This window comes from Dermacentor silvarum, chromosome 8 (genome assembly GCF_013339745.2).
Source record: "Dermacentor silvarum isolate Dsil-2018 chromosome 8, BIME_Dsil_1.4, whole genome shotgun sequence".
In the NCBI taxonomy this organism is placed as follows: Eukaryota; Metazoa; Arthropoda; class Arachnida; order Ixodida; family Ixodidae; genus Dermacentor; species Dermacentor silvarum.
Window position 1 is genome coordinate 177,328,900 of NC_051161.1, and position 26,755 is coordinate 177,355,654.

General features: G+C 47.9%; 4 protein-coding genes across 7 annotated transcripts in view; 3 read left to right on the top strand and 1 right to left on the bottom strand.

Moving 5' to 3' along the window:
* Window positions 1–8,167, bottom strand: part of LOC119461871 (sex comb on midleg-like protein 2) — a 204,085-nt gene extending 195,918 nt beyond the window's left edge. The window contains exons 1-2 of one of the 4 annotated variants that reach the window (XM_049672767.1): window positions 8,050–8,154; window positions 7,578–7,644 (exon numbers count right to left, since the gene is read on the bottom strand). The gene's annotated coding sequence lies outside the window, so the exon portion shown is untranslated. Of the gene's footprint in view, window positions 1–7,577; window positions 8,014–8,049 lie in introns of those variants that run through there. The other 3 variants (XM_049672768.1, XM_037723242.2, XM_049672769.1) reach the window with 3 other exon arrangements.
* On the top strand, window positions 1,128–4,223 carry LOC125947635 (uncharacterized protein K02A2.6-like). The gene is made up of 2 exons (XM_049672783.1): window positions 1,128–1,915; window positions 2,996–4,223. The coding sequence occupies exons 1-2, from the start codon at window positions 1,868–1,870 to the stop codon at window positions 3,419–3,421; spliced, it is 474 nt and encodes a 157-aa protein (XP_049528740.1). The 5' UTR covers window positions 1,128–1,867; the 3' UTR covers window positions 3,422–4,223.
* Window positions 8,168–12,490: 4,323 nt separating the features above from the next.
* The window catches only part of LOC119461876 (NADH dehydrogenase [ubiquinone] 1 beta subcomplex subunit 4), a 39,254-nt gene continuing 24,989 nt past the window's right edge, over window positions 12,491–26,755 (top strand). Inside the window, exon 1 of the mRNA XM_037723247.2 lies at window positions 12,491–12,684. Within this exon, the coding sequence (XP_037579175.1) occupies window positions 12,526–12,684 (159 nt within the window). The 5' untranslated portion in view covers window positions 12,491–12,525. The remainder of the gene's footprint in view (window positions 12,685–26,755) is intronic.
* On the top strand, window positions 16,533–18,436 carry LOC125947632 (uncharacterized). The gene has a single exon (XM_049672775.1). It carries the CDS (start codon window positions 16,748–16,750, stop codon window positions 18,185–18,187), a length of 1,440 nt encoding a protein of 479 aa, XP_049528732.1. The 5' UTR covers window positions 16,533–16,747; the 3' UTR covers window positions 18,188–18,436.

Consider the following 26,755-nt stretch of genomic DNA (forward strand, 5'->3'; position numbering starts at 1 on the left):
ACCACCTGACGCGATACGCCGAAACTGCCACCCTACCGGCAGCTATAGCGCGCGATGTTGCCTCCTTCTTGCTTCGACGATTCATCCTGCAACATGGGCCACCCCAGGAACTGCTTAGTGATCGCGGACGTGTCTTCCTGTCCGAAGTAGTTGAAGCCATTCTCAAGGAGTGCCACGTTCATCGCACAACTGCGGCGTACCACCCCCAAACCAATGGCCTTACCGAACACTTCAACCGTACCCTCGGGGACATGCTTGCTATGTACGTCGCCTCCGACCATACTAATTGGGACGCCATTCTGCCCTTCCGTCACTTACGCCTATAACACCACTACTCAGAGCACCACTGGCTTTTCACCTTTTTTCCTACTGTACGGTCGGCACTCGTCGCACACCATCAACACAATTCTACCATACCGGCCGGATGCATCCGAATGTGCGCCCATTTCTGACACGGCAAGACATGCTGAAGAGTGCCGCGATCCTCGCACGGGTCTTTATATCCAGTGACCAAGAGCGCCATAAGAGCACACGCAGTGACACCACTTCTGCACCCACCTTCCTTCCTGGAGCGCTTGTGTGGCTCTCGGTTCCTTCCGCTACACCTGGTCTCTCATCCAAACTAGTGCCCAAGTATGAAGGCCCCTACCGTATCGTCGAACGCGCATCTCCCGTCAACGACGTGATCGAGCCAGTTGAACCTTCTACGGACATGCGCCGTCGTGGACGCGACATTGTCAACGTCGAGCGCCTCAAGACCCACTATGACGCACTCATAGTGGCCAGCTGTTAGGTCACTCGACGGCTCCCTTTTCACTCCCAGGGGTGATTGTAGCGAAGGATACGAACGCCATAGTGGGTCATCCTCTCCAGCCCTTTCTAGTGGGTCGATCCCTCAACGACGTGATCGAGCCAGTTGAACCTTCTACGGACATGCGCCGTCGTGGACGCGACATTATCAATGTCGAGCGCCTCAAGACCCACTATGACCCACTCATAGTGGCCAGCTGTTAAGTCACTCGACGGCTCCCTTTTCACTCCCAGGGGTGATTGTAGCGAAGGATACGCCATAGTGGGTCATCCTCTCCAGCCCTTTCTAGTGGGTCGATCCCTCCTGCGCTCTCGAGAAACGCCGTTCGTGCCAAGATCTCGGGCCTTGAACTAACGGTCGGTCCAAAAAGGCTGGTGCCTAATAAACGCCTTTACAGTGCAATCGACGGCACACGCCCTGACAGTGTCCAGCCTACGGGAAAAGGTGCAATGAATGTCGCAAGCTCCACCACTTCGCGGTTTGCTGTCGAGGAATGTCAGGAGTTGGCCAAGTCAGCAAGGACGGCAGTGACGACTTTGACATTCTGGAAGTTGGAACTGACAGAGGAAGCAGCAAAGACTGGAAAGTGGAAGCTCGAGTTGCTGGAAAAAATATTTTCTTCAAAGTAGACACTGGGTCGCAGGCCAACCTGCTACCGTTCTCAGTGTATCGCAAGATTGGTGAGGCGGGAAATTTAACGCCTACAAGTACTGTGCTGTGAGCTTACACTGGGGGCATGACTTCGGAACGATGACACAGGAAATAACTGTCAGTAACGCTTCCACCACCGTGAATTTTTTTGTTGTACAGAATGGCCGTCAAGCCATACTAGGACTGGAAGCAAGCGAAGCCTTGGGACTTATTCAACGCACGGTCGCCACACTACATGCTTCCGAGTACGAAGCAATTAAGGATTTCAAGCATGTCTTCCAGGGGCTAGGCTGCCTGCAGAAACCCTACAGCATGGTCATGCAACCGTCGGCAATGCCAGTCGTCCAGCCAGCCCTCCGGGTTCCCCTGTCCCTGAGACAGCCACTTCGGGAGGAGCTGTGAAGAATGGAGCGTGCGGGCATCATCGCAAAAGTGGATGGCCCCACAGACTGGGTAAGCCCCTTGGTCTTGGTTAAGAAAAAAAGATGGCAGACTTCGTATTTGCATGGACCCAAGGAAAATAAATGAGCACGTAAAAAGGCAGCACCGTCAGCTCCCAAAGTGTAAGGACATGGAAGGGGAATTGTCCGGCGCAGCCTATTTTAGCTGTTTGGACGCAAATTCTGGTTTTCACCAGATACCGCTTGACGAGAACACGCCCAAAATATGTACTTTCGCTACCCCCTTTGGAAGATACCGCTATGTCCGGTTGCCGTTCGGCATCTCATCGGCTCCCGAAGTTTTTCAAAAACAAACGAGTGACATCTTCGATGGCATTCCAGGTGTACATGTGTACATCGACAATATTTCGGTGTGGGGCGCAACCAAAGAAGAACACGACCAAAGACTAGTGGCAGTCATGAAAGCTGCTGCAAAAGCTGGTCTGACGTTCAATGCAGAAAAATGCAAGTCTGGCGTCACTGAAGTGCAGTTCCTAGGTGATATCATTACTCACAAGGGCATCTCGCCAAACCCAAAGCTTGTTAAAAGTTTACTGCAAACGTCTGTGCCTAAAAACAAAACCGATGTTCAGCGCATGCTCGGTGTGCTGAACTATTTTGGTAAATACGTCCCGCACATGTCTGAGCGGACTGCAAACGCTTATCAAACTGCACTACGAGTTTGAGTGGACTGAAAACCACATGAGAGAGTGGAAAAGTGTCGTACAGATTCTCAGCCGACACCAGTGCTAGCCATCTTTGATCCCCGAAATAATCCAAGATAACTTGCGATGCTTCAAAAGACGGCGTGGGTGCAGCGCTTTTGCAGTGTCACAACGGCCAATGGCGGCCAGTGGCATGTGCATCCCGTGTGCTAACACAAGCAGAGCAGCGTTATGCACAAATTGAAAAAGAGGCACTCAGCATTTCATTTGGCTGCGATAAGTTTTATCAATTTGTTTACGGACAGAAGATTGTCATCGAGACAGATCATAAACCTCTCTTGTCCATAGCTGCAAAAGGAATTTGAGACATGCCTCCGCGTCTTCAAAGGTTCTTTATAAAACTTCTCAACTACGACTTTGTTTTGCAGTATGTCCCAGGAAAGCACCTCATCTTGGCAGACATGCTGTCGCGATCGTCTCCAGTTACTCGGGACGACACCACTGGCGCCACGGACGATGTGGAAGTACACGCAGTTGCTGTCCTGGGCTACCTGGTCACAGATGCGACACGTCAAAAGCTGGTAAATGCAACGGCACAGGACGACTACCTCCGGACAGTTATCTCCTGCCTGTCAACTGGCAAAAACATCGAAGGGGAACTAAAGCCGTTTTTGTCTGAGCTCTCCGTCGTGAATGGTGTAATGCTAAAAGGCACAAAAGTGGTAATACCAAAAAGCATGCAGCGTGACATGTTAGCAAGAATTCATGTTGGGCATCTGGGACTGCTGGAATGCAAAGAAAGGGCTCGTCGTCTTGTTTTGTGGCCTGGTCTCAACGCGACACCACTGTTTTGATCCAGAGTTGCCCCACTTGTCGCGAATATGCTTACAAGCAACCACAGGAACCACAGCTGATGCGCCCAGTCCCTAGATGTGCATGGTATCAAGTTGGTGTAGATATTTTTTCTTTTGGCGGAAGTTAGTACATCGTGGCGTTCGATGCGCTTTCTAACTTCCCAGAATTTGAAAAACTTGCGGATGCCACTGCGAGGGCGACAATCGCGGCACTGAGTGCCATGTTCGCAAGGTACGGCGTACCCATTGAAGTGTGCACCGACAATGGGCCACAGTTTGGAAGTCACGAGTTCGCAGTCTTTGCAAGAAGATACGACTTCACTCACGTTACATCCAGTCCTCGCTACCCGCAATCCAACAGCCTAGCAGAGAAGGGTGTCCAGGTTGTGAAGCGTATTATGAAGAAAAGTGAGCATTCACAGGAGGACTTCTGGCTAGGTCTGCTGGCCTACCGCTGTACGCCACTGGAGGACGGCCGATCGCCTAGGGAACTTCGTCAAGGCAGATGCCTGAGAGCTAATCTTCCAGATTTTGCTGCTGTGCCAACAACTGCGGTGAAGAAGCACCATCAGAAAAGTAGTGGAAAGCATCTAGCACCGATGGCTAGAGGATCGGTCGTGAGGTTCGGGGACAAAACGTGGTCAAAAAAAGGTAAAGTTGTCGCCACTGCTGCTCCCAGGTGCTACGAAGTTCAAACCGAGAATCGTCGGGTATTTAGGCGCAACAGACGACATCTTCTGCAAACACGCGAGAGGTGTGCAGCAGACCATAGAGTTTCTCACTATAACACCTAGAGGGTAAACTGGCGCCACCGTCTATGCGAGTTTCTTAAAGGGCTGCCGTGCCCTCATGGGAACGACGGGATATGTGTCTGCGAGGCTTGTGTTGGCTGGTGTTGTATGAGGCTTCGTCTAAAACGTGGATATGGCTACACAAATAACGCGTTCTTAAAATAAAATCTACATAAAAGGCTTTCGTTCACCCATATTACATCTCTCAATAAAGTTTACTCACCTACAATGCAGCATCAAGCGAAGAAAAGCAAGAACAGACGACAAGTTGTTCCAAAGCGAGCGATAATCTTGTCGTCGGCTCTCCAAATTTAGCGGCCAGCTGATAATTTTTACGTTTCATAGAATTGTGCATCCAATAGTATGTCCTCAAAATTTAACAAAACATGTTTTTGTGTAATAATAAAGCTAAAGCAGTTTTTTACGTGCTGTTTTAGCAGGAAATGAATCATTCTGACAGACAGAACGGTGCGAGCCAGGCGCGTCATCAAGGCGTTCGGGCTCTCCAAGAACGATGCCAATCCGAATCCACAATATACCGGCATTCCCATGCATACCACAGCGCAGCAGCGCCCCATTTCCCTCTGGGTTTTATAGTGTGAAACTCTATGCAGCAGACATTAGCGATGACGACAGTTGTTCTTCCGAGTGTGAGCCATCTATGTGCTTCAGACATCTCGCCCGCTGGCCCAGCAAAATCTCCTGCTCGCTCGCCTCGACTACAGTCCGCCCCAGACAGCGTGGCGCCTGCAAGTGCTGTGCGCCACTCACTTCTCCTGGTCCGACACCGATCCCAAGAAGGTCGGCTCGTACAGTCAAGCCCCTGCAAAGGCTTCATTACGATGCTGCATTTAATCAAGCACCCAGAACTTTTATTACTTGCATTACCCCGCAGGGGATGTATTAGGCATGCGCTGTCTGCGCTATCGTGACAGCGCGTTGAGTCTTATCATGTTGCGACGGTGTTACGATAAGCTGTGCGCTTGGCACTGCTGTTGCTCCACCCCATCACCTATATAAAGACATGCTAATAAACCTGCTTGTTGTTCTACACCATGTAGTTGCCTCTGTTCTTAGCTCGACACACATCACGGTACAATGATTAAACCTAACAATGAGTGGGCGCGGGCAATTAGCACAATAGTGACCAACACAATGCGCTCGAGCAATATATCTTGAGGTTCAAGTGGCACGTTAAGGTGGTCTGAGCATAGACGTAATATTTTTTCTTCAGACGAGGCCGGAGCCTACGGCTCCCTTGCACATCACAAGTCGATGGTGAAAAGGTCCATGGGTAAAACATGCATCTCGAAGCAGGCCAGTTATATGCGATTCAGACTGTCAACAGAATGGTAGATGACTCTACCGGACGTCAGAGGATGCGAGATGGCCCATTGCAGGCCGACGTCAAAGATGCCTTGATGGCATCGCAACAGTGAAATATGCGAGGTTGGGGTGCATGAAGGTGTTACAGACCGAGGGGCAAGGTGCAGCCAGGCATAGCACTTTGATGCAGTCCTGGAGTTGGTGTGGCAGGGCTGGTGCATCATTGGAAGAGAACAAGTTACCAGCAAGCTGAAATGGAGCACCAAAAAGGAGGTAAGCTGCCAAGCAACCCAGTTTATTGTGACACAAACTTCCCGACTGAGTAGCACCATGGGTAAGCAGTCAACAAGTGATCACTCTCTTGCCATCTGCACAGTTGCCATGGCTCAGCAATGATTTGTGCCCAACCTAAATGAATGAGCACCACATCTGCGAGCCATGAAGGTGGCCATGGCTTCTTGTGTTGTGATGAAGCTTGGTGAGCAGCAGCTCTGCGCAGTGAGGTACCAAACTCCTAGGTACCAAGAATGAGTAAGAAATCCTTTACTGCTTGAGCATGAGATGACAGATGGAGTCGCAACGAAGAGATACACCCACCTCAGAGACCACTGTGCAGCAGGTGTTTCAACAGTGCGCACAGGTGGCACTGTAGTAGTTCTCATGACAAGGATGTAGGCGAGTTGGGAGACTATGCCCCATCTCTGCAATGAGCAGTTGGCAAAGTTTGAACCACATTGTCGAGCCCAAACGAGGTAGCCACACATACTCAAGCAGAGTTGGATAGCAGTCTTCGGGAGGTCTGCAGCCTCCACAGGTGACATGACAGCCATGTCAGGTGTAAAAACCTAGATGTGAGGTGGACAGCCGGAGTGTTGAGTGCCAGTAGAGCCCACGCGAGTGTCCCAAATTCTTCTCTGGCACGTGATGCAATGGCACGGCCCCAGTGCTGGATGAAGGCCGTGTTATGCCTAACTGGACGACTTCTTGACCTGCCAGACATACCCTTTAACTCGCCGCATGCCAAAATTACCTCGTTAGCAATTACAAATTGGTTTTTCTTCTAAGCGCCACCAACATGTGCTTCCACTGAAAGCTGACACCATCACTGCCACCAGATGGTTGGTTTAGCAGGTGCCACACGACTATGGTGGCACTGCTTCCACCAGCTGTGACGCAAATTCCACTGCCACATAAAATTCACCCTGCAGCTCCGGCATAAGAAACGTACACCAATGAAGGCAACACATGTGGCAAAGCTTTCCTCGGTAACACCTATCAACAAGCCTCAGTTTACACCCGTCTTCATGGTCGTCTGTAGCATTCATTCCCTACCAGGGAGCCCAATCAGTGACACCGCTTGAATTTGTCATTCATGCCACTCACACAGTTGATGGAAAGTGAAGTAGTAGTCTTGCGCCCAACCATTGTGCGACTTTGCTGCTTGTCTTGTCCGCGTGTGTTAGCAATTGTGAGAGTGCCTTACAGATAAAGTACATCCATGTGTCGCCCCTCTTGTCTGCGCACATTAAAATCTTGTCAGGTTCACGAAAAATTAATTTCAAGGCAGCATGAGAATGCTTTATTTACATGATATAACTGTACTGGCTGCTTTTCGTTCAATCGTTTTGTATAAAAACCCAATCTCATGTGTAATGCCTATTGGCCCTGAGGGTAAAAAATAATAATAAAAAGAATTGTGATCTCGCACGCGGCATCTTTTGCACTGCCAAATTCCATTACTTAGCACACGCACTCATCGGACATGAATTACGTTTTTCTTTGCACTTGCTATAATGATCTTTTGCAGAGGCGTTTTTAATTGCGCGTTCCTTTTCGAGTATTGTTTCACGCGAGAGTCAGCGCTCATGTTTTCCGGTTTATGTCCGACTTGCTATCTGCTGATGTTTCAGGTAGTATTTTATGCGCTCGCAACTGTAACGAAAAATCCTGCATCAAATTAACTGTGCACGGCTTTTAATAACAGGCATCAAAGGAGAGCCACTATATCATTCCATAACGTCCAACACAACGAAACTAACCTTGTCTTTTTTCTTTAACCGTCACCTCCTCCTCTTCCTACAGCGCGCAAACGATGTGATGAAACACCTGCAGGGAAGACAGCATCAAGGCGATGTGTATGCGATCACAAGGCGCTCGGCGAGTGCACCAGGCGACAGGCATCGAGCAGGGGGCACAGCCACGCACTTGACCGCGGCGACGCCAACCTACTGGCAAACGATTTCAAATGGCAAAGCAACATAATATGCGGCCAATTTCACGGACGCCAGGCGTAAACACTGGCGTGGACGGGAGAAGGTTTGTCGCGGCGGCGCGCCGGACGCGGCGGAGGGCCTATGCGATCCGAGGGTAGAGAGAGACGCAGCACCCGAACGACGCGAGCCGTTCGAACGCGCGACGACCGCAAGAGCAGAAGGACGACGCTTCAAGGCGTTTCTCGCGCGGCAGAGGGGTCACTATTCGCAACTCACAAAGCTCACAACTGTCGCTTACCTCGTCGAGAAACGCTGACGGCCAGCCCGACCCAATCACTGGCACCGCGGCACCGCTGCGCCGACTACAAGCGAGACCATAGAATCGCAAATGTCACAAACGCATAATTAGCCTCGTCAGCAGACGTTCCGAGTATGGCTGCCAGAGAGGCTTGGGTAAATATCAACTTTGAAAATATATAATATTTTGTTTTCAGTGCAAAATACAACCTTTGATGTCGTAATGCGTCAACAGCATTAACTAGGGACATGCAAGCGCTCAACAGCGCTTGCATGTAGGCTCCCTAGCATTAACAAGAGCCCAGCGCCGCCAGCGGTCGAGAGTGTGTCCGGTCCACGACCTACTGAACTACAGACCTGCACAGATCTCCCTGCTCCAGCACGCCTGGTCTAGTTCACCCCTTTTGCCGCTAGGGATAGAACGTAAGAGCAGAGTGGCGCTAGTTATAACCTGTTCGCTGTCGTCTGCTTCTGCGATTGCTTCCAGAGCTCGTGCCGCTATTTCGGCAGCCACAGATCGTTTACATTGTTTGTAAATGCATAAATTCACGAAAATAAAGAAGAAAACAAAATTTGCAAATGATTACTTCTCATTTCAATCACGAGATACAGTAGGAAGAGCGGTGCAAGAAAGGAAAACGAGTACAGCCGGCAGACGATAAGATTTCCTTCGCAGTTGGGGGGGGGAAATCTGATTACCAGAAGATTCATGGGATAAAACATAGTACAATGGAGTAATAATGAAATAGAATAATAAAGAACTGGACATATTGATATGAACAAGGAAATTTAAAATAATCACGCAGACGATATGTATACGCAGACCACACAGAAACTGCGTGAATCTGCAGACGCTGCTGAAGCATGCAACTTCAGCCTTGACTACATGCAGCTTGCTTGAGTTAATTACAGATGGCATAACGTAAACGATCACATTATGGTATACTGCTGTGTGCCATCACGCAAAGCAGAACAAAGCAAGTACTCTAGCATCAGTTTTCACAGTTTCATAAAAGCTTTGCGATGCGTATTTGACGGGCCGAAAAAAACACGTAAACAATCACTCGATCAGTTAGTTCTTTTTTTTTTTTTTTTGTGGAGCAGCGCGAAATTTCTGCATAATGGCAAACCGAGAAAGAATTTGTGTACTATTTTACGTGTTATTACATACCACTACAATGAGTACAGTTAAACAATTTTGACATACTAGCTGTTGTCTTCACAAGAAATGTGAAGACAACAGCTAGCTGTCTTCGCTACAGAAGAGCAGGCGCACACATTCGAACGCCGCCCAGCCGCCCGCCGAGTAGCAGACGATGATGATGATGATGATGATGATGATGATGATGATTTATTGGCATCCCCTTTGAAACGGGGTGGCGACAAATAGTCACCTAGCCTGCTTGATTTAATCAGGTATACTACACATGTTCTTTATCTCGCATTTTTGTATACCTTTTTCAAAAATTTAGCTTGTACCGCTGCCTATGATTTTAAGAGATCAGGTCGTATCCATCTTTTCCCTGCTTTTTTTTTCCACCAGTACTCTAATCGTCTCTTGCTGATCTCTACGGCTGATCTGTTTATGTTTCCTTCCACTTTAAACCCAAGCGCTTCTGGGAGTTGCACGTTACCTACGGTTCTCACTGGGTGGATCCCGTCGCATTCCATTAGGATGTGCTGAGTGGTCTCTGGATCTTTACTGCAGCATACACATGTCTCATCTAGTTCCGAATATTTGTTCCGATATGTTTTCGTCCTTAGGCAACCGGCTCGAGCCTCAAATAGCAAGGCACTGCCCTTTGTGTTATCGTACAGATTTTCCCTTCTAATTTCTTTCTTCTCATTCTTGTAAATCTCCATTGTCCTTTTCGTTTCCATTCTTTGCATCCAATTCACGGTCTCTATTTCTCTCACTTTCTTTCTGATGACCCCTGGTTGTCTATTTACAGTTTCGATTATCCTGTACTTGGTTGCCAACTTCCTTAACCTCTTCCTCCATTCTGTGTCCACGCTTTTCATGTAGAGATACTTGTGCACTTTAGCCGCCCATTTATTTTCATCCATGTTCCTGAGCCTTTCTTCAAAACTAATTTTGCTTTGTGCTTCTCTGACTTCAAAAGAGGCCCAACCCATGTCTCCATGCACTGCCTCATTTGTCGTATTACCGTGTGCTCCCAAAGCCAACCGGCCTACTGATCTTTGGTTAACTTCTAAACCCGCCAATATATCCGATTTTAAGCATATAATGGCATTTGCGAATGTTAGCGCTGGCACCATTACTCCTTTCCAGATTCCACGCACCACCTCATACTTATTGTGGCCCCACAGTGCTCTGTGTTTCATTAATGCTGCATTCCGCTTCCCCTTTATTTTCAGATTATCTTGGTGGTTGCTTGAGTATTTCTTTCCTTCGTTTATGTGTACGCCGAGGTACTTATATTGCTTCACTATGGGTATTACTTGCTGTTGAATTGACACCACGAAGTTACTCGTGTGTTCATTAAATATCATAATCCCTGATTTCTCTGTGCTAAACTTAAGGCCTAGATTTGTCGCTGCGTTCCCACAGATATTCGCAAGTATCTGTAAATCTTTTTTATTGTCCGCTAGTAGCACAATGTCGTCTGCGTACATCAATCCAGGGACCTTCTGTTGCACCATTTGTCCATTACGCATGTAGGATAAATCAAAACCTAATTCGCTGTTTTCCAGTCGTCTTTCTATGCCCTTGACGTAAAGCGTGAACAACAATGGTGACAGAGGGCATCCTTGCTTCAATCCTTGGTGAATTCCCACCATTTCATTTCCTTTTCGGCTTTCCCATGCCACTTGTACTTGCAATGGTTGTCTCGATATATCTCCCTCAGCAGCTCCACGAAATCGTCATCTATGCCTTCGTATTGAAGAATATCCCACAACAATTCCCTGTCTACGTTGTCATAAGCTCCTTTAATATCTAGAAATGCTACCCATAAAGGTCTTTTCTGAACTACTGAAATCTCTATGCACTGAGTTAGTACAAACATATTGTCTTCTAAGCGTCTGCCTGGCCTGAACCCATTCTGTAGTTCCCCCAATACACCGTTTTCCTCCACCCACTTCGACAGTTCTAATTTTATGGCTTCCATTGCCATTCTATATATCACCGACGTTACTGTAACTGGCCTGTACGAGCTCGTCTTATCCTTATCTCCTTTGCCTTTGTAGATGAGATTCATCTTGCTTTCACGCCATCCAACGGGAATATTCTTTGTTCTAATCACTTGCTCTATGGCATTAGTCAGCAGTGCCTTGCTTTTTGGACCGAGGTTTTTGATTAGCTGTATTGGGATTTCATCGGGTCCTGCTGCCGTGTTGTTAGGGACATTTTCTGCTGCCTTTTTCCAATAGAAGCTTTCTATGCTGAATTTTGATCTCTCAAGCCTCTCTGTTGTTGCTGGATCTGTTGTCTGAACTACACTTTTTCTCGTACCGAAGTTATGCCTGATAACGTCTGTGATGTACCGCAGCGCATCATCGCCTTCATAGATGTTACCGTCTTCATCCCTTATAGCCGTTTGCGAGTTTCTAGTTGGAGCTCCGAGTGCTTTTATATGGTTCCAGAATCTTTTTGGGGCGCCTTTGTCTCTTTTGTGAATGTTATGCACCCAACGTTCACTTGCGCATTTAATTTTCTCTTGCACGAGCTCACTCGCAACCCTTTTCTTTTCTCTGTATGTATTCCATCTAAGGAGCACCTCTTCTTCTTGTAATCCCAACTTTTTGGCTTCTCGATGAACCCTAGATGCCTCTTTACGCTCTTCTATAGCTTGTTTAATTTCCTTGTTCCACCACTTACGTGGTTTCCTCTTTCCAATCCAACAATTGTATTGCCGTGTCCGCCTTATTTCATGCTGCATAACCTTCACCAGTTCCTTATATTCCCAGACTGCTGTAGGAAAAGCCTCAATTTTCTTCTCTATGTTGTTTGCGATCTCTGTTATTTGCTCGTCATTCATTTTTAAAAACTCTGAGGCTATTGGTTCATGTTCTGCGCTGGTATCTCTCCCAAACGTTAATGCTAAACGTCTATGATCGCTTCCCAGGCTATTTTTTCCATTTTCGTCTATTATCATTTGTTCCAGTTGTTCGTAGACCATTTCTGAGTAAGGCGTAGTCGATACATGACTGCCTGTTTCCGCATTGCCACGTTACCTGTCCATGACACTTATTCTCCCTGTTAACTACTATAAGGTTCTGTTCATCACACAAATTCAGCACTAGAGAGCCGTTGTAATCAGTATATCCGTCTAAATCGTCCATGGTGCGAACGTCCATGAACGTCCATGAACGAATCGTCCATGAACGAACAGGTTATAAAAGCGCCACCTATGGCCACCGGTTGAACGAAAGTGGGCGCAAGCTGCTCCCATAGAAGCCGGACATCTGTGCAGGTCTGTAGTTCCAGTAGGTCGTGGTCCGGTCGTTCGCTAACATGGCGTACAGGCAGCCGTCGTCGATCCGCGTCGAGACCGAGCTCTCGCACGAGGAGAAGCGCCTGATTGGAGAACGAGCCAAACTCAAGGCACAGCTGAGGCAGGAGTACCTTCGCCAACTCACGGATCCGCACAAGCATGGATCGGGAGGCACCTTGGTGAGACGTTCGGTTGGGCGAACCACCAAGGTCGTAACACTTTAATGACCACATTGCAGAAGTGCTTCGCTAAACTTTTGGTTATATTGCGCTGCCGATGCATGGCAGTCTGTATCTGGCACGGGCAGGGCGCATTTGATGCTTACGGGAAGTGTATGTCAGAACATGCGTAGTTTACGTTGCTACTGGCGCACGCTTTTCTACAGGTCAGTTCTGACTGGAGTTGTAGAAGTCGCGGGGCACTTTTTTCGTCGCGACGATAGATAGGATTTTTTTACAAGTACTGCTCCAGTAGGGTACATGTAACCGGCTAACGGAGGCCTCAGGATTGCCTGAGATTACAATAACGGTGTGTCTAAAGGTTCTTCCGTTTCGCTAGCTCCGCGGCTCCCGCCTACCCATTTTTGCACGTTTTTTTGCAGAAGGACGTTTAGTTTAACTCCTCGGGGACCGTTAAGAAATGCTTTTGAAAAGTCACGGAGAGCAGCGTACGAAAAGTCCTGGCACGAGCGAAGACGCCTGCAAAACTGTGAACCAGTTCACGGCGGTTCACTTTCTGCGGTGCAGGCATTATGTTATGTCCGACTAATGTGCACAGAGTGCGTAAGTTTGAGAGGTTCTAAACTGCAGGTATGATCGGCTTCTGAGGCGTAAATACACGCTACACTTGCGTAGATACATCAGACGCAGGGGTGCAACAGCTAGCTGCGCCAATTGCGCCATTTTGATACAATTTCGTATTTTTGCGCCGAGCTGCGGCAAAGCCGCGATATACGTTGAAATTGCGCCACGCTCCGCCAAAACGCCCTACCAGCCGGGAAATTTCTCGGTTACGCTAGTTTTAGCGGGAAATAAAGACAGCATTGGCAACTTGCAGCTTGACACGCCATTACTATGGTGGCTAGAATTGAGAGGAGCGCGATCCTCCGCTTCAAGCGCCGCCGCGACGGCCACCGCGGCGCTGCTGTCAGCATAGTGATAGAGAAAAAAATAGAGAGAAGCGGACTTGGCTTCAACCTTTCCTATTTCAAGCAAGCAGAATGGATTAAACAGTCATTACCAGGACCGGTGTATGCGGATGACATTGTACTTATGGCTGACAGCAAGGAAGACTTGCAGAGATTAATGGACATCTGTGGTAAAGAGGGAGATAGCTTAGGTTTGAAGTTTAGTAAAGAAAAATCGGCAGTCATGACTTTTAATGATAATCAGGGCAGCGAGCATAGGATACAGGAGGTTACGCTGGAGGTGGTGGATAAGTACAAATATCTTGGAGTGTGGATAAACAATGGGGCTGAGTACCTAACGGAACATGAAAAATATGTGACGGCTAAAGGTAGCAGAAATGCAGCTGTGATGAAAAATAGGGCACTGGGGAATTACAATAGGTACGAAGTGGTGAGAGGGATTTGGAAAGGGGTGATGGTCCCTAGTTTGACTTTCGGCAATGCGGTCCTGTGCATGAGATCAGAGGTTCGAGCAAGGTTGGAAGTTAAGCAGCGAGGGGTAGGTAGACTGGCTCTGGGAGCACACGGAAATACACCAAATCAGGGGGTACAGGGTGACATGGGATGGACGTCATTCGAGGGCAGGGAAGCCAGCAGCAAGATAGAATTTGAGGAGCGATTGAGAGAAATGGCAGAAAAGCGGTGGGCAAGGAGAGTTTTCAGTTAATTGTACATGAGGAATGTTGATACAAAATGGAGGAAGCTGACCAGAAAACTGTCAATCAAATATTTGGACTGCAGGAGGGGTGCAAACCAGGAAACAGCAGTTAGGAAAAAGGTTAAGGAAACAGAGAGGGGTCTGTGGAAAACAGGGATGCAGACGAAATCAGCACTGGGAACATACCGAACTTTCAAGCAAGAAATTGCCAAAGAAAATATCTACGATAATTCTAGGGGAAGCTCTTTGTTGTTTGAAGCCAGGACGGGAGTATTGCGGACTAAGATGTACCGAGTCAAGTACCAAGGTATAGACACGTTGTGCTGTGCGTGTGGAGAAGAAGAGGAAACGGCTGAACACCTCATACTTTTCTGTAAAGGGCTTAACCCTACAGTGCAAGGCAACGGGGCTGATTTTTTCAAAGCATTGGGGTTTAGGGACAGTGAAGGCAAAATAGACTTTAAGCGGGTAGAAATAACCAAACAGAGGTTATCTGATTGGTGGATAAAATCAAGGCAGGGGTGAAATTTCACCCACCACAAAGTACAAAATATGTTAATAGTCATGGCTAGGTGGCGTATGCCACCGCCCGGTTTAAAGGGTTCAGCCTCATCCATCCATCCATCCATGATGCGATGCATTTTCCCGCGTCGTCTGGGCAGTGGCTCTTTTTCATCGTGGATCCTGCGGTGTTGTCTCGCTTATGGAAGAATGTATTTCGTTGCTGACATGCCACTGTAAGGGCCAGCTAAGTGGGACTGATGAACTCCAGCGCTACGAAAGCAAAGCAACGTCACTGCTTCGCTCCCGGCTGCACTACCGGCTACGTGTCGTCGAGGCAGCAGGGACAAAAGGTCTCCCTCTTTTCTGTTCCCAAGGACCCTGCCCTCTTCGAAGCTTGGCGACGAGCCGTACCCCGTGCCGACAAGTTGTTGGACGCGAAGTCTGTGCTTTGTGAGTGCCATTTCGACGAGCAGTATATTGAGCGTTTTTTCACGCACGTGATAAACGGCGAAACTGTTCAGATTCCGCGAGAGCGACCAGTGCTGAAACTTGACGCAGTGCCAACCGCATTCCCAAATGTCCCTGCGTATCTTTCAAAAAAAGCGTCGAAGAAAAGGACATCAAGAACGTCCACATGCGGTTTGCCTTCGAAGATTCGGCGCCAGGAACCAAACACGTCTGCTTGCGAGGAAACCGACTCGCACAGTGCAGAATGCGATGGTGACCAAGTGCCTGTTTTGAACTCGCCCTCAATTCCTGACGTTCGCAAGTGTGGCCTTCCCAGCGCTTACTGGGCTAGACACCTGATTGCTGGAGCCAACAATGTCACAGTGTTTGCAGTGTGCGCTCTATATGGGGAGAAGATATGTTTTGAGAAATATGTGCTCATGACATCAAATGAAAACACAGTTCGAGCGACAGTTTTTGTGCAGGCCACAAAAATAAAGACCATTGATATCACCGACACTGACATGGCAGAAGAGTTGCTTCGCGACGTCGACACCATGATACCGTGCAGAGGCTTTGGTAAAACCGGTGAATTTGGAGTAAATCCAAAATACAAGGAGAAGACTTTTGGCGACAGAACCTTCGGCCCATCTTGCCGAGGGGTTGCTCAAACGCCGGAAAAAGCTTGCCCACAGTGCAAGCACCTCAGGAGACTGCTCCGGTATCGAGAATCCTACAGGCGAAGAAGAGGTAAAACCGGGGTGCAGACGCTTTCATACAGGCTTAAGCTGCGAACAGCACAAGCGAAAAGGAGCCGCCTGAGTCTCCTCCAGGCTAAATCGCGCATGAAGCAAATGAAAGAAAAGAATGCACAGAATGATTCTACAGCCTTTGAAGAAGTGGTCAAGGCGCTACCCGTGAAACAACAGTCACAAGTCAAGGCGTGCTTCGCAGCGTGTAGGAGGAAATCCACCAAAGGAATGAAATATGAAAGTGAGTGGGCCCTAGAGTGCTTGATTATGTCCATGAAAAGTCCCCACCTTTATGAACACATGAGGCATGAACACGTGAGGCAAAAACAAGATCATGACCTTGCCTTCTCGAACATCCCTACGTCGATATTTGAAGAGCTTCAGGAGTGGATTCGAGGGGGGGGGGGGGGGGGCTAAGCGAGAAAGTGTTTGCTGCTGTGGCGGAAAAAACGAAATCTATGGACTCTTTCCAGCGCCATGGTGGACTTTTAATTGATGGAATTGAGCTATCCGAACACTTGAGCTTAGGATCCGACGAAACCATCGAAGGTTTTGTGGATCTTGGGAAATTCACACCAGAGAGTTAGCGCCCCGTGGCATGCGACCATGGCCTCGTCGTATTGTTTGTGCCTTTTACAGGAACGTGGCACCAGATTATTGGTGTGTTCGCATCACGCAGCAATTTGAAGTCAGAGATGTTAGGCAAAATAATCCTCGAAGCAGTAGTCATGTGCGGAAACGCCGGTTTGCACATAGACTTTATCACCACTGATGGAGCTGCGTGGAAGAGGAGTATGTGGCACTCGTTCGGTATACACGGCAGAAAAGAAAACACAGTCTGTAGAAGGCAGCACCCTACAGACCCAGAACGTTTTTTGCACTTCATCTCGGACTTCCCACACCTTGTTAAATGTGTGAGGAATACTTTTGTTCGAACTGGCGTGAGACTGCCAGAAGGCCATGCCAGTGTTGACCCTATTGACTGTGCCCGAAAGCTCGATGAACAGCATGACACGACTCTCAAAGCCATGTCTCATATTAGCACATCAGTCGTGCGGCCAAATGGCTTTGAGAAAATGAGGGTAAATTACGCAGTGAGGCTTTATAGCGATGAAGTCCTCAGGGGACTTTTCTTGTACAATGAAATCATCGAAGAAAAGCATGGGAGCACGGCTGCGACAGTCAGCTTTGTGGAAAAATTGAGAAGGCTGATTGAGGCAATGACTTCAAGGTGCAGCTCAGGAGCACTCAAGCCTGGAGGGACGCACGAGAAGTGCATTGAAAACTTCTTGGCCTACCTGGACGAGTGGGAAACAGCTGCAGGCTCCGGAGGTTTCCTTAGCCGCAGTACAGCCGAAGGACTTCGTGTTAACTTGTCAAGCACGCTACACCTTCTCCGCTACCTGACGACGAAGTTGAAATTCAGCTATATGATGACATGCCACTTGAGTCAGGACCCTCTGGAGAGGCTGTTTGGAATCGTCCGACAAATGTCTGGATGCAATGACCATGCGACTCCTTCCCAGTTCCTCATCTCGGTTAACACTTTAAGCTTCCAGAATTTGGCAAAACCACCGAAAGGAAGCAATGTGCCCTCAGGACTGCTGAGGATTCTGCTAGGAGCTGACAACGGAAAGGACCGGACTTCTCAGAGGAAGCTGGATGAGCTTCTTGACGCAGGAAACCTTGCCGAAGCACATGAAGTGCTCAGTGAATGCGGCCACGGTACCGAGCATGTTGACATGGTAGTGCAAACCAGCAATGCCAGACTCGTATATTACATGGCTGGCTATGTGGCAAGAAAGAGCGTTGCAAGCACCAAATGCGCAGAGTGCAGCCGGCAGCTCCTACAAGGCGAAAACGATTCAGCTCCAGGTGCAGCATCCCTCACTGCAGCTGTTGACCGAGGAGGCCTGCTGTACCCATCAGCCAAGCTCAATGCACTCGTGACCACTCTCGAGAACACTTTTACCCACTGTTTTAGTGTGAGAGAAGTCAAATGTGACAGCATCATGGACTTGGTTTCCTTCTTGCAGTTAAGAAAGCTTACCCTCGTTGGCTGCTCTGACCACAGTATGTCCCTTACAAACAAATTATCAAGTTCTATGTGCTTACTAGGCTCCATTTTCATGTGAAGGCTCAGAACAGCAAGCGAAACGCAAGGCAGGAAAGAATGAAATTGCTAAAGCTTAGACGCGTGCTCTAAGTTTGATATTGTAACTTTAAGCTCATTTGCCTCTTATTTTTTTTGCTTAGTGGTAAGTGATATCTATGCCTCCACATTTCTTAGTGCCAAGTGATGCACTGTCTGCGTGCAATGTTTCATTGTTTCTTAACTAGACACGAGCATGTGTAAATGTGCGTATTTATTTTTCATTATTTTACCCTGGTATTTCAGGATGTGATGTACAATAGATCTTAATAATATTATGATCTGCAATAAATGTTTACTATGTTTTGTTTCCCTAAGACCGCCAGTAATTTTTTCGGAGTAACCTCGCGCTGCAAAACACTGCAAGGATACACAAACGAAAGCTTTTAGTTACGCAGATTCAGTGCCGCATAAGTCTCGCAATGGCCAACAATACCTTTTAATGCTTAAAATTGCATTGTATCAGCCACCGTCACCGTGAATTAGCTAAATCATTACTTGCAACAGCATCACTGAACGGCCCACGTGCTGGACGCACGCGTACGCGTGCTCGGTACAGCGCTCGTACCGAGCACCGCATTATTTACCGCATTACGACCGACAGCGCCACCGCCGCGGCGCTCGAAATGGAGGAGCGGCTGCGAGCTCCCGTTGGCGTCACCTCCCAATTCTAGCCACCATACCATTACACCAGGAGCCGTATTCTGAAACGTTCGCCTAGGCGAAATTTCTTTTTTCGCTTTCAGGAGTGCGCTGATTGGGTGGTTGAGCCCGACGTCAATCAATTTTGTTCAACCAGCCAATCAGCGCGCACGCTGATTTCGCCTAGGCGAACGTTTCAGAATACGGCCCCAGTAGCGCAGACGAGATACAAACTGTAGTGCCCAGACGAGACGTTGGCATGTGTAGTGGTGGGCGCCGAAGAATATTTGCGCTGCTGGTTGCAGTGCGGCGTGTTGTATATGGAGTAAAATCTCGCGGAGACGCGGAGTGCGCGTTGCTTGCAGTAACGAAAGCAGTTCGCCATTGCCGGTTGACTCGACAAGATCCTCGCCGTATCTGTGCTCGCGGTCACGAGCGGAGCGGGTACGAATACTCCACGCCAGGGGTTCTCAAGCATGTTCGTTCTAAGCATGTTCGTTGCTAAGCTCCATGAAGCGCCAAGGAACAACCCCTCCCCCGAATTAACCGAAATAAAATGTGCTAATTAAACGAATGTCTAATTATACAGAGCATCATGAAAGCAATAACTGAATGCTTACTACGTCAACACGCTTTTATTTACTGAATGCATCAGCAAATCTTGTTTCTATTTTGCACAAAAGCAGTGAGGAAACGGCGAAGGCCTCGCAACATCCTTCGCAGCGCGGTCGCGGCGCGCGTCTTCATCTGCAGACACGCTTTTCACTAACGCGCGCACATCTGGTTATTTTTTCGCCAGGGAGCTGGTCGCCAAGAAATCGTCCGTCCATCGCGATGTAGCCGGTGCTCTTAATCTTTGACATTTTTGCACTGAGTCAAAGCGCAACTATTGCTTGCCGCAACCGCTGCTGACGAAACCGCGGCCGTTATCGACGCGATCATGGACGGCGACCTTGCGGTTCAGATGGCAGGCGGCCGACGCACGCACCAAGTCAAAACGAAACTACCATTTGCTGGACAAGTATGGACGAATCCGCACTATCGACATAATGGATGGCGACTACGCAGTTATGAAGGCACGCAGCCGACGCGCGCACCGAGTCAAAACGAAACTACTGTTTGCCGCAATCGCTGCGTACGAAACTGTGGTCACAGATGGCGACTACGCACTTACGGAAGCACGCGGTTAGCCGCCAAAGCGGTGTTACGCGCGGCGATTAACGCAACAATAGGGGCTTTGAGGGCACAAATAAGCACAATGCATTCCGGCGTTGCTGTCAGTCACGTGTCGCGTACGATTGCCGCTGAGGACCATGGCGATGCGGACTGCGCCGCTTCGTTTTTGGACGCTAGCGCCGTTTTTGCTCTTTCGCGGCGCGCATTTGTGGTGCTCCGCGCATTTATTATTTATTTTTTGTTCCTCCAACGTATACGTCAGTGCGCACGCTATCTGCAAACGGGAGAAATGCGCATGTTGGCAAGTTACGGCCTCCGAGATTCAAGAGCGAAAGCTAAGCGCGCTGCCCGTTTTCGAAGGTTGGGTGGCTACAAGCTGCTTGCGGATTTATTGCGCAGTTCACGCACTGCCGTTACGTGCTGTGATGTGCTTTTTGACACTCGGGCATGGGTAATGGAAGTGCTGTGGATCGAGCACACCTCTTGTTCGCCGTTTTAGCCACTTAATTGGCGAGCGCGGGACCACGGAAAATTTATCAGTGGCTCGCGGAACCCCGAGCATGGGCCTGCGGGACCCCGAGCCTGCGGAACCCAATTTGAGAACCCATGCTCCACGGGAAACTCGCTTGCTGTATTCTTATACGATACAGCAAGCGACCCAGCACTGACGGCTTGAACTTTGTAGGCGACGCAATGCACAAAACTAGCAAGGGTTCGGTCGCTGCATGTTTCGACTACCGCCGGAACATCGCGACATATCGTCAGAAAAAAAAAAAAAAAAAAAAAAAAAACGAGAACTCGCGAAGAAATGCATGTGTACTTTCCACGTGTTTGGCGGAAAAAGTTGCGTGCAGTGCACTGCTGGGGCGCGATCGAGGTCTTTGTTCGGAGCGCGCGTTCAATTTCGTAGCCTAGGTCAACCGTGCACGGCGAAACTGAACGCGCGCTGCGAACAACGATCTCCGATCGCGCCCCTGCCCTCACCTACGCTGGTAATGTGAATTACCGTATATACTTGCGTAATGAACTCACTTTTTTTTCTCAGAAATCCAATGTAAAGTTGGGGGCTGTGTTTATTATGCCGGGTAAATTTTATGGCGTTTTATGAGTAAGTGTTCTTTGTGAAACTGCTCCAAATTTGGGATTTAGTGCTCCAAAACAGTGTTTTTTCCCTCCGTAAACTGCTCCAAATTTGGATTTTCTTGCTCCAAAAGCAAGATTTTCCTGCTCCAAAAATTGCTCCGAATCCTATTTTGGCTGTTGCACGTCTGAGACATGCAAAAGCGGGGTTTTAACGGCGCTCGTGCCCGTGAGCTGCGTCGTCTACTGCGCTGCTGTACGCCTGCACCAAGGCGGCACCGACAGTGGAGTGGGTTCAGCAAAATCATGAACCAGCCCTGCACTTTTCCTGCACCTTTTGAAACGAACGGCGTGGTTCAGCGGGCGCCATTGCTGCACCGCTGAAACGAATGGCAGGGTGCAGCACCTCGTGAACTGGTTCAGGCGGTGCAGGCGAATCGAACGTACCTACTGCTCCCCCGGGGAAGGTAGAGAGGCATGACTGACTCGGCACGAGCGCCGTAGCGCTCGAGACACCCAGCAACGAACGGCCCGTGACTTATTGTCAACACCAGTCAGAACCTTCTGGTCAACTGACTGTTCAACTGTAGGAAGGCGGCTTACAAAGTGGAGGCCTTAGCATGAAAAGTATTCTCTTGATCCTGTGCGGTTTCGCTGAGAAAGCAGCAATGCAGCTACGAGAATCCGAAAAAAATTCAATGGCAATTCAGTGAAGGGTAAGTAAAATGGGAAGAAATACAACTCGAGTCATGATATGGCAAAGACAAAGTTTGCTCACTGCTTATTGGACCACTGCACGGGGCCAGACATGCGCGCACTTGATGCGAGCACGTTGTAGAATCAATGAGTGCACGTTTCACCACGCAAAACTTGTCAACAGGCATGTGCATGAGCAGTTAACAGTTCTGTGTTTCTTTGTGCTGCTACAAAGTGTGTCGAAGATCCAGAATGCAGTGGGCTGGACAGGAAAAGGAAAGATCACTCAGGCTTATGATGACTGGACACATTAACCTCCGAGACCTTGTACTACATTATATTGCACAGTCTAGAATACATGATACATTATATTGCACATTTCCAGGATATGACGTTAGGTGCATGCAGGACTGCATGAAAGGGGTTTAATTCTTGTCACCAGCTTTAGAGATTGACATATCAATAATATTTCAAGATGGCACTAAAAGCCAAAATGCGTCATCAACATGGCAACCCACCACACAATGTTGTCTCATAATTTCTGTGTCTATGCACATAAAAGCAGTTGTATGAAAAACAAAAGCAGTTTCTACCACACAAGGAGATTGACCACGCTTGGGTAGGTGCAGCATGTGTCATTTAAACAAGAATGCTTCTTCACATCATCAGCAATTTTGATGACATAATAAAAGCAGTGGAAGAATTCTATACTGACCTGTACTAAAGTGGCCTAGAAGGGGGCAGTGGGCTTACTCGCCAGCGGAGGCTATGCGGTGTGGCGACTCCACGAATGTTAACAAATTGTGCTTCTCCGATAGCCCGAGTAACGGCTGCGGCTTCAATGGAACGTGGGAGCGGCGGCGCAGCTGCCCAAGCATATTAGTCGGAAGCAGTGTTGGTTTCCTGTGGACGTCGTCGCGTGGTTTTTTTTTTTTTTTTGTTCTCCTTCAGTGTTCTTTTTGCACGCAGCTTGCAAGAGATTAGTTTGTATTGCAGTGACTGATCCATGCCCTGACATCAACGAAAACAATGTTACACGCCTCCATGGGGGCCAAATAGGCTACGTTTGTGTGAAGGATGGGTCGAAGTTGTCTTTGTTTAGCGTTCCAAAGGGTCAAAATAGGCGGAAAGTGTCGGCTAATGAACTGTGACCGAGGAGGCCTCCTTTATCCCTCCAGTCCGTTGTACGGCTTCGTGAAAAAGCTCGAGAATCTTCACAGAAGGCTTCCGTCAGAGCGAACTACATTCTGACAGCATTATGGATATGCTGACAAACTTTCCCTCGAAATTGGCTGCAATGCACACGCCCCTACCCTCACAGCTAAAATAATTAGTTTTTACGTTGTCACACGTCTTCATTTTTATGTGAAAGGACTTTACAGTAAGGAAAGTGGCAGACGGCCAAGCTGCTGAAGTTGAGCCATTGCACATCAGATGGAAGTGCATGAATCAATGGCTGGAAATAAAAGCTTTTTGTCAGCAACAGCCCTGTTATCTTCATTTTGTTTACTATTATATAGCTGTACATAAGCTAACAAAAGTGTAACTGCATAATGATGGTAAATAATAAATGAAGAAGGCTACTGTAAAGCGTGAAACAACTAAAGTGGAACAAAAAAATATTTAAGCCGTATATACAATTTTATTTTAAGCAAAGGCCCATGCCTGCATTTTTTTTAGCTTGGCTAGGAAGTATGCGTGCACTGTTTTCTAATTCACTGGTGGACTGCCAGACATAATCTTGATACAAAATCATTTTGGGTTAGGCCGACACGGCACGAAACCGTACATTTGGTCACCGACCCTCGAATTCAACGTGATTGTCTTTCTAATTATTTTTTATGATTGCCTGATAACACGGAAAATTTTAAAGTCCCTTCCGCATAGGACAAATCTGTCAGCGACGACCTATTTGCATCAAAAGTCTAACAGGATGGGAAGCAATTTGCCCAAGAGTTCCCGTCATCTTTTTCCACAAGGTACTATTATGGCAAATATCATGTGACCTAAGCAAATATCATCATCATCAGCCTATTCATGTCCACTGCAGGATGAAGGCCTCTCCCTGTGATCTCCACTTACCCCTGTCTTGCGCTAGACGATTCCAACTAGTGCCTGCAAATTTACGAACTTCATCATCAAAGGATTGCACAGCAACTTAGGTTCTCCACAAGAAAAGTAGAAAGATACCTATCAAGAAAGGGGTCAGGCAAGGAGACACAATCTCTCCAATGCTATTCACTGCATGCTTAAAAGAAGTATTCAAGCTCTTAGACTGGGAAGGCTTAGGAGTGGGGATCAATGGCGAATACCTCAGCAACCTCCGATTTGCAGATGACATTGTCCTGTTCAGCAATAACGGGGACGAATTACAGCAAATGATTGAGGACCTTAACCGAGAATGTGTAAGAGTGGAGTTGAAGATTAATATGCAGAAGACAAAGATAATGATCAATAGCCTCGCAAGGGAACAAGAATTCAGATCACCAGTCAGGCTCCGGAGTGTGTAAAGGAGTATGTTTATCTAGTTCACAGGGGACCCTGATCATGAGCAAGAAATTTGCAGGAGAATAAAATTGGGTTGGAGTGCATGGACGCTCTACCGGATTCAGGAACGCTTTTATTGGCCTGGAATGCGAGTCTGTTGAGACATATGTGGCCAGCTGCATGCAGTGTCAGCGCCACAAACGTCCATCTGTTGATCCAGCCGGTCTCCTGCAGCCGATCCCGCCTCCAAGCACGCCTTTCCAACAAGTGGGCATTGACTTCGTGGGCCCTTTTCCAAAATCAGCCAAGGGAAATCGGTGGATAATTGTTTGCATCGACTACCTCGCATGCTACTGTGAGACGGCAGCCGTGCCCTCGGCAACTGCCACTGACGTTGCAACGTTCCTGCTGCAATATGTCATCCTGCACATGGTCTGCCTCGCATGATCATCAGCGACCATGGTCGACAATTCACAGCAGATGTCGTGGAAGAGCTCCTTCGTTTGTGTGAAACCCACTTGCGTCACTCGACACCATACCATCCACAAACAAGTGGCCTTACGGAGCGCACCAACCGAACAATTATAAACATGCTATCTATGTATGTTTCATCCGACCACAAAAACTGGGATGACGTACTGCCTTTTATCACGTACGCATTCAACACCGCCAAGCACGAGACTACCGGCTATAGCCCTTTCTTCCTGCTGTACGCACGGCCACCCCGATACACAATCGACACTGTTTTCCCTTTCTGTAAACACGAAAATCCCACTGTCACCGAGGCCCTCTGCCTTGCCGAAGAGGCCAGTCGTATTGCTCGTTTACGCACTTTGGCATCACAGGACAGATCAAAAGCACACTACGACATTTGCCACCGTCCGGTAACCTATCACCCTGGTGATTTAGTCTGGCTGTGGACTCCTGTACGGAAACGTGGGTTATGCCAAAAGCTTTTGGCCACCTACGATGGACCATTTGTTATTCTTTACAGACTCACGGAGGTCACTTCTACCACTCGCTGTGAGGCGAGCTATGGTATAAGAGCTGCCAAGACCCAAGTAGTCCATGTCGCCCACTTGAAATTGTTCACATCAAGACAACTGGATTCACTCGCCCGGCGGTCAACGTGCTTGCGGTCCCGGGTTGGAAAAGAAGAGGACGACGCTGGGTTTATCAACAAGTTGGCCGCTCTTGCGCTCACCTTCGCGACCTACAATAAACGGCCCCCTTCATCCGTAAGGGTGACAAATGGTCTCCTTCACGTGTAACAATATATATATATATATATATATATATATATATATATATTGTTACACAATTGTTACATAATTTTTTTTCGATATAACATCAAATATTAGTGGCTTTGGCTTGTTTGCGTTATTCCCTCCAACCATTCGGCAATTTGTTGTGCGATCATCTGAACAATCATTTCTGCCAAAATTGCAAAATCAGTGTAACGGCGCACCTCCCGCTTACAGCTTTGTGCACACTTGACTCGGCTCGTGAGAGTTTGGATTTCGAATAACACTTCACCTTGCCAGGTTATCTTTGGCCGTGGTTTTAGCTTACAGAACTAATCGTTGCAAAACTTCCGCAAAGCATAAAGGCTATATGATGATATTTTGCATAGTAAAAGTGGAACTGATGAAAAAAAACGATGAATATTTAGTATTATACGATTATTTTGGCAAGTGAGGTAAATTTCGGTAGAAATAGGGAAATTTCAGATGTCCAGTAAGGAAATTATAACTTTCCATGTTGGCAGCCCTGCTGTGATCATCTGTGTAAATGTATTATAAGGTCTGCACCCTTTCCCATCTGTACATTCTACGTAGAATGTGATTGACTTGGGCGAGCGATCATCCAATTGGCTTCCCACACTATGTCATTGTGAACTTGAAGCATGCTGTTCCTCTAAGCTTCTTTTTAATGGTTTATGTTCTCTACTTTAACTTCTGCCTGAGAACATAGATCATCTGCTGCAGCCGTACACATGCATTTGTGTGTGCATGAGAGGAAAGGAATGAACACTGAGTTTCTTTCAAAAAGTTAGCCTCTGTGGTATACCTGCGAGTGTGACAAAGGTTAACAATAGTGCGCTGACCTGTGGGGTGGGGGTCGTCTTACATGAACATAATCTGCTAGTGACCCATTGTGGTGGCTTGCGAGTTTAGTGTTGCGATGCTAAGCACAAGACCGTGGGATCATTCCGATGAGGCGAAATGCAACAACACTGTGTACCGTGCATGGGTGCATGTTAAAGAGCTCCAGGTGGTCAAAGTTATTCCGGAGTCTCCCACTATGGCGTGACCCAGAATTTAATTTAAGTTTGATCTTGCAGTGGCAGAAGCGTTAAATGATACTCTCCGTATCTCTCTGTGCTGTTTTCCACACACCGCAGATAATGAACTCTTTTTGGACAGTAGCATGCGTGATTGTCGTGTTTTATTGAGTCTACATGCCATTT

Excerpts from the sequence above, each read along its gene's own strand:
- LOC125947635 (XM_049672783.1), top strand. The coding sequence starts at position 1,868 with ATGGAGCGTGCGGGCATCATCGCAAAAGTGGATGGCCCCACAGACTGG. Across the intron at positions 1,916-2,995 it reads TGGATGGCCCCACAGACTGG|TATGTCCCAGGAAAGCACCT; the intron begins GTAAGCCCCTTG and ends TTTGTTTTGCAG.
- LOC125947632 (XM_049672775.1), top strand. The coding sequence starts at position 16,748 with ATGTTAGGCAAAATAATCCTCGAAGCAGTAGTCATGTGCGGAAACGCC.